At 42.5% G+C, this 6,000-nt stretch overlaps 1 protein-coding gene across 1 annotated transcript; it reads right to left on the minus strand.

Annotated features, from left to right (window-relative positions):
- Positions 1-1,507: 1,507 nt before the first annotated feature.
- Positions 1,508-2,464, minus strand: LOC133806046 (zinc finger BED domain-containing protein RICESLEEPER 2-like). Its single transcript, XM_062244182.1, has one exon. The coding sequence runs from the start codon at positions 2,462-2,464 to the stop codon at positions 1,508-1,510; it is 957 nt and encodes a 318-aa protein (XP_062100166.1).
- Positions 2,465-6,000: the final 3,536 nt, after the last annotated feature.

A 6,000-nucleotide genomic window follows, 5' to 3' on the forward strand; every position in this document is an offset into this window, starting at 1 on the left:
TGTTAAGACAAGTGAGAACATAGCAAATCCATTTACAAAACCTCTTGTGAGAAGGTTAGTAAAGTTCCACTTCAAAATGGATGGGACTGAAACTCCTAGAATAATAGATTCATCGATGATGGAAATCCAACTCCAAACTTGTATGCATCAAGGGAAAGAGTTGAACGGGTAAGAACGTGTCATTGATAAGTGAATGGTTTCAACACTAAAACTTATGGTGGGTTCCATCCAAGATGGTTAGTGTTATTTGCTACCGAGCAAGGGTTAAGCCTAGGGCTTTTAATGAAGTTTAGTTGAGTGCAACAAGCATCTCTAAAGGTAGCAAAGATGATGTAAATACTTCTCCTATGTGAACTTAGAGGTGGTGCCACGTCTCATGGGAGTTGGAGTTTCTCCCCGGAAAGTTCATGAAGGGATGAGCACATGGCCATAGGAGTGCTCAACCAAGAAAGTGGGAAAACAAAAGATCTAGTGGAGGTGTGTGAGGTATCACCGGTTTTATTATAAGGAATACTTTGCTCAAGTTTTTAAGTGACCAATGATTTCGGTTAGAGTTTGTGGTATTTTCACTAAGGTAAAGTTCAAACTGAAAGACACTTTATTTTATGCACCAATATTGTATGAGCTAAGAAGAGATGATTATATTTAACCAAGTGGAAGAATGTTGAAATTAAATATAATGGTTAAGTTGTTTACACAACGAGGTGCAAAAAACTTAACGGCTTTCACTTAAATTGAAGTGAAATCGTGAGATAGTGTAGTAGACATCTAAAAGTGACTTTTATAGGTCTAAAGTGAGACATGGAGGTATCTATAGATCCCCAAAAAAAATTGGTAGTATTTGAAGCAATTTTAGGACCATTGGAAAGGTCAAAAGTCAAAGGGTGTGGTGATGTGTCGCCTCCCACGAGGCGTTGCATCACCTAAATACGAAGGGGCTCAAAAGCCCAAGCAGGTGTTGCATCACCTGCTAGTAGGCAACATTCACATATGCAACTCTAACATACGTGTCAAAGTTAGATAGATCATCCATTTGTGTTGAAGAAGATGCTGATACACTATCCATTTGCTGAATTCTTTCACTTAGATTATGAAACTTAGTAGCTCATAACAAAGCTTGCAGAACTTCTCAATTTCAATCCCATATTGATCATTTCCATAAATTGTAGGAAAAATAATATTCGATCAACATAAACTTATATCTTGGATCCAAAACAACTACCACAGTCATAAGCCCATGGATCTCTTCCCAATACTTTTGAAACTTAGACATCATATGAGTTGTCATGTCCCTAATAAATGGCTCATCTGATGCCATCCATGCTTCAATTCTCATAGTTATTTGACACATCTTTGGGAAAAAAAGATTGGTTGTAGGATACTTAGTTCCGGAAAACAACTCTGTCGCCTCATGAAACACTTCCAGCTTGTTACACAATTTTTAAGCTCTAATCCAATCATCTTCTGATGGCACATATCTAGCATACCTTGAATCATGTAGCTTTAATCATTCAAATACTTTATTGTACAATAAATCTATGTTGAGCATCAAGTATGTTGAATTCCACCTTGTCTGACAATCAAGTGACAACTTTTTAGTATGTGGCCCTTCAAGATAACGAGCAGTGTCCTCAAATTTCTCATACCTCTTTAGTGTGCATGACCAATAAGCAACACTATCTCGAATCTTGTCAATGCTATCACCAATAACAGACAAGCTATCCTTGACAATAAGATTCAAAATATGCGCACAACAACGCATGTGAAGTAGCTTTCGTTTTAAAATGAAACACCTAGAATTATAATTTTCCTTCAAAAGTGGAATCATTGCATCGTTAGTAGTACAATTATCCACTGTCACTGTTCTATTCTTGTCTTCAATATTCCATTCAGACAGACAAGAACTCAATATATCAGTAAGTGCTACAACATCATGTGAGCATGGTACATACTTAAAACTCATAATCTGACTATGAAACTTCCAAGAGTCATCTATGAAATGAGTTGTCACAATCATATATCCCATTTTTTGATGATTGGTAGTCCACATATCAATGGTAATAACTATTCTACTTCTATTTTTCTCCAAATTTTGGCTACATTTTTCCTTCTCAGCCTTACACATTTTCAAAATGTCAGATCTAATTGTATCCATTGACACCATTTTAAACATAGGGCAAAGAGTATTCGAATAGTCTATAAAACTACTATGCTCAACCATCGATAAAGGGTATTCATGTAGAATGATCATTTGAGCTAGTTTTTTCCTCCCTAGTTTAGGATCAAAATTGTAGGTTGTGACTAAGGGACTTGCATTAGGATTATGATTCATGTCAAATTGTTCCATTCTTATCGGGCATCTTTGCAAATGAACAAGTAAATGTTTAATCCCATTACTACTCTCCCCCACTAATTTCCTCCCACAATGATTACAAACTGCATTTGCAATGTAAAATGACCCCATGAAGGAGATTTTCTCTTTCTTTTTGTACTTCTATTGTCATTTTCATCTCTTGTATTACCAAGAGATTGTACCTCTTGTGTATTTGTTCAATGAACATAATCAACATCATCGGCAAAATTAGATTCAGTAACATCCTGGGTAGACATGTTTAGAGTTTGATCTAACCTACATTACATACATAATAACTAAATCAACATCAAAATAATTATGCATGCAAAGCTTTTTAAAAATAATAACTAGATCTGTAGAAAATCAGATAGCATTTTTCCTATTTTATTAACCTAACCATTTATCAATATCAATTAAAACAATTAAACAACACACAAGTTTTCATCATTATATCAACACAATACACAAATTTCTCATAACCTATTTCACTAAGACACACAGGTTCTCAACCTTCCATTATCACCACATGTTTACCGAGTTTTTCGGAAACGAATACAAACAAAATAGTAAAAAGATAAGAACTGTAGAAGTGCAGAAATATAAATAAACAAACGGGTTTTTTACGTGGTTCAGGCGTTAACGAGCCCTAGTCCACGAGTCGATGTTATTATACTTGTAGTGAATTACAATGAAATGGCTGGTGTATAAGACCCTCACAAACTCACAATGTTTCTCTCGGGTTCTCTTGAAGAAGATGAAGCTAGAGAGATTTCAGCAGAGTTTATGCTATGTCATTTGTTGGCCTCCCTTCTATCGTAAAATGAAGGGGTCTTTATAGCTAGGGTTTTGGATTAGGGTTTCACTCTGCCCCCCTGAGCCTTAATTACACCAGCCATAAATAGGGGATACAATTACCGTAGTCGCCTGGCTACCAGGCTCTATGTGGGTATATTTACATGAAAGTATGGGGAATGCACAAAGGCAGCTGTCTTTTCCAGGCTGTCAGCGGAACAGTAGGCGAAGTGGTACTTTTAGGCGTGCTGGGATGTGTGCGGCCTCGACCTGTCAGGCGTGTCAGGCGGGATCCTGTGTCAGGTGGAGATCATTCCAACTATGCCTCCTCCATGACTCGGTCGCTTGGCCTTCTTTCGTGCGAGGCACGGGACTGTATCCGCGAAGGTAGCCTGAAGAGCTTCTCCTGGAAGAACCTTCCCCGAAGGATATCCCTTCGGGAGTCCGGGAGAATTGACGAGCCTCCGTGACCTTCGGTTGCTTGAAAGAGTAAGCTTGACACTAAACGGGAGAGGCGAAGCCTTTCTGTCCATCCACGAGCTCTGGTCACCTTTCGTGAAAGACTTTGATAATTCTGCTTCCCCGAGGCTATCCATCTAAACGCTATCCGGAAATCTGGATAACATTTACCCCCCAAGGTCACGGAGCTTTGAGAGGTCCGGGAGCTTGTACAGCCCTCCGGGTATTCTGGTTTCTAGATTAGGCGAGGGGTCACCTCCTGTGTTCCTGGAAGGGTTCCTTTTTTCCCGCCTGAGTGTTAGTATGAAAAAGAAAGGAAATTTCTTCTGTTTGAACTCAAGTACTCAAGTGTGGCAAAGGGCCACGCGTCATGCCGGGTATGGCTCTGTGACCAAGACGTGTGCGTGAGGCGACTGGCTGAGTATGCGTGCGTCACGCATCTGAGTAGTGATTTGACGGTATTTAATGGTACACCGGGCCCGAGATGGTATAATGATGGGAAATAAATACTTTATTCCCATCCGAGGAGTCATAAATAGGATCGGCGCTTCATCTCCAGCCGTCGGATCTGATGCATGCGGTATGGGAAGATCAGGACCGTCCATTTGTAGAATTCGAAAGGACTTCGTTCCTGCTATAAAAACGAGGAAACGGACCTTTCTTCCTCTTTACGCTCTCAAATTCTCAAGCTTTCAGATTTTCAGATTCCCAAATCTTCGAACTCTCAAGCTGTCAAGCTTCCTTTCCTGCGAATTCGCCACTTCTTTTGGTAAGGAATCCTGAAACTTTTCTTTCAACTTGACCGTAGGTTTGTTCGCCGAAGCTCTAAGTCTGAATCGTTGCCTTGTCTTGGCAGCCTTTACTTCTCGTGTTCGTGCGGTGCTGTGACCCAATTACTCCTTCAATCTTCAACTACCCGAACACCAGTAAGTATTTCTACTTTGCTCTTTCCTTCCAAACCTTAGATTGTTGGTAGTTGCTAGGGTTGAGTTTTATGCCGGTGTCGTCTATATGCATGCGTGAATAGGGCTTTGATAGGCATGTGACTGATGTGAGTCAATAAGTAATTTCTTTGCATGCTTTGACGATTTGCGTTTGGAAAGTCGTTCCTCGTCTTGCTTGTGCTGTTCTGGCTTGCTGTTTTAGGGCATAAGCGTGAGCGCCTTTAAGGTATCTTCCTCTAGAAAAACACTTCTCTTGGCGGGCTTAGGCTCGGAGTTTGAGTTTGGTTCCTTGCTGTCCTTCGGGTGGCATGGTGTCAACCCCTCGGCAAGCTCGGTGGGAGCCTCTCCAAGCAGTTTTCGGGGAGGGTCTCCCCAACGCCTTTGATACCGTTAGGGTATGACAAGGGTGCTGACTACTTAGAGTGTTTTCTTCTTTGTTTCTTTTGTTCAGTGACGAACACCTCAAAGGAACAAATCATCGCTGCGGTAGAGGTTGAATCTGCCCAGGAGCAAGGTTCCCCTGTCGCTGGTGCAAAGGGGAAAGGAAAAACTAAAGTGGTCGCGGCTAGCCCCCCGACTATCAACAGTTCAATCTGGGAGATGGACCAGAAGCCGAACCTGTTCAGGAACTACGGCATGCTGGAGCTGTACTCCTCAGAGGCAGGCTTGAAGAACATCCCAGGCCTGATGTGGCACCGTCTGTCGGTGCTGGGTGAGTCTGCCAACCAGAGCCACGAGGGTTTTGGTGCCTGGAGCTGGGCACACATAGTGTGTGGGGCACATTTGCCCCTAAGAAGTTATTTTGCCAACTTCTGCGTGAAGGCGGGGATTGCCCCCTTCCAGTTGATTCCCCCCAGCTACAAGCTTCTAGCGGGGTGGTACATCTTTTGCAAATCTAGGAACCTGGAGGCCCCTACCCCAGAGGAGGTGCTATACTTCTATGGGCTGAAGTCTCAGCCCATGAGAGGTCATGCAGACAAGGTGGGGTTTTATAGGCTGGAGAGATATCCGGACGTGATGTGCCCCACATGTCATACCGCAAGGGTTCCAGATCTCTGGGAGTACTGGTTCCTGACGACTGGCTTCCCATTGAAGAGGGTGCCAGCTCTATCTTTGGACTTCAAAGTTCCTGGTAAGTGCTCCTTCCTCTCTTCTTTAACTTTGTTTTCTTTATGTTTGGTCTGCCTTCCGGGAGGATCTCTAACACTCGTGTTTGGATTTTGCAGAAGCCGTCCCGCGGACACCTCGCTGTGCGGAGATGATAAGGAGGTCAAACTTCTAAGAGGGGCTCTCGGAGGAAGAGCTGAAGGTGGAAGGACTCGTGACCACCGAATCTTTGAGGGAGTATGGGCTACTCGCCTCTTTCCAAAATATTGAGCCAGTGAGTGGCAGGGGGCAAAGTCAGGTGTCAGCTGACATCCGGGAGCAGATTGCCCTGAAGCTGTCCAAGGT

Source organism: Humulus lupulus, chromosome X (assembly GCF_963169125.1).
Source record: "Humulus lupulus chromosome X, drHumLupu1.1, whole genome shotgun sequence".
Lineage (NCBI taxonomy): Eukaryota > Viridiplantae > Streptophyta > Magnoliopsida > Rosales > Cannabaceae > Humulus > Humulus lupulus.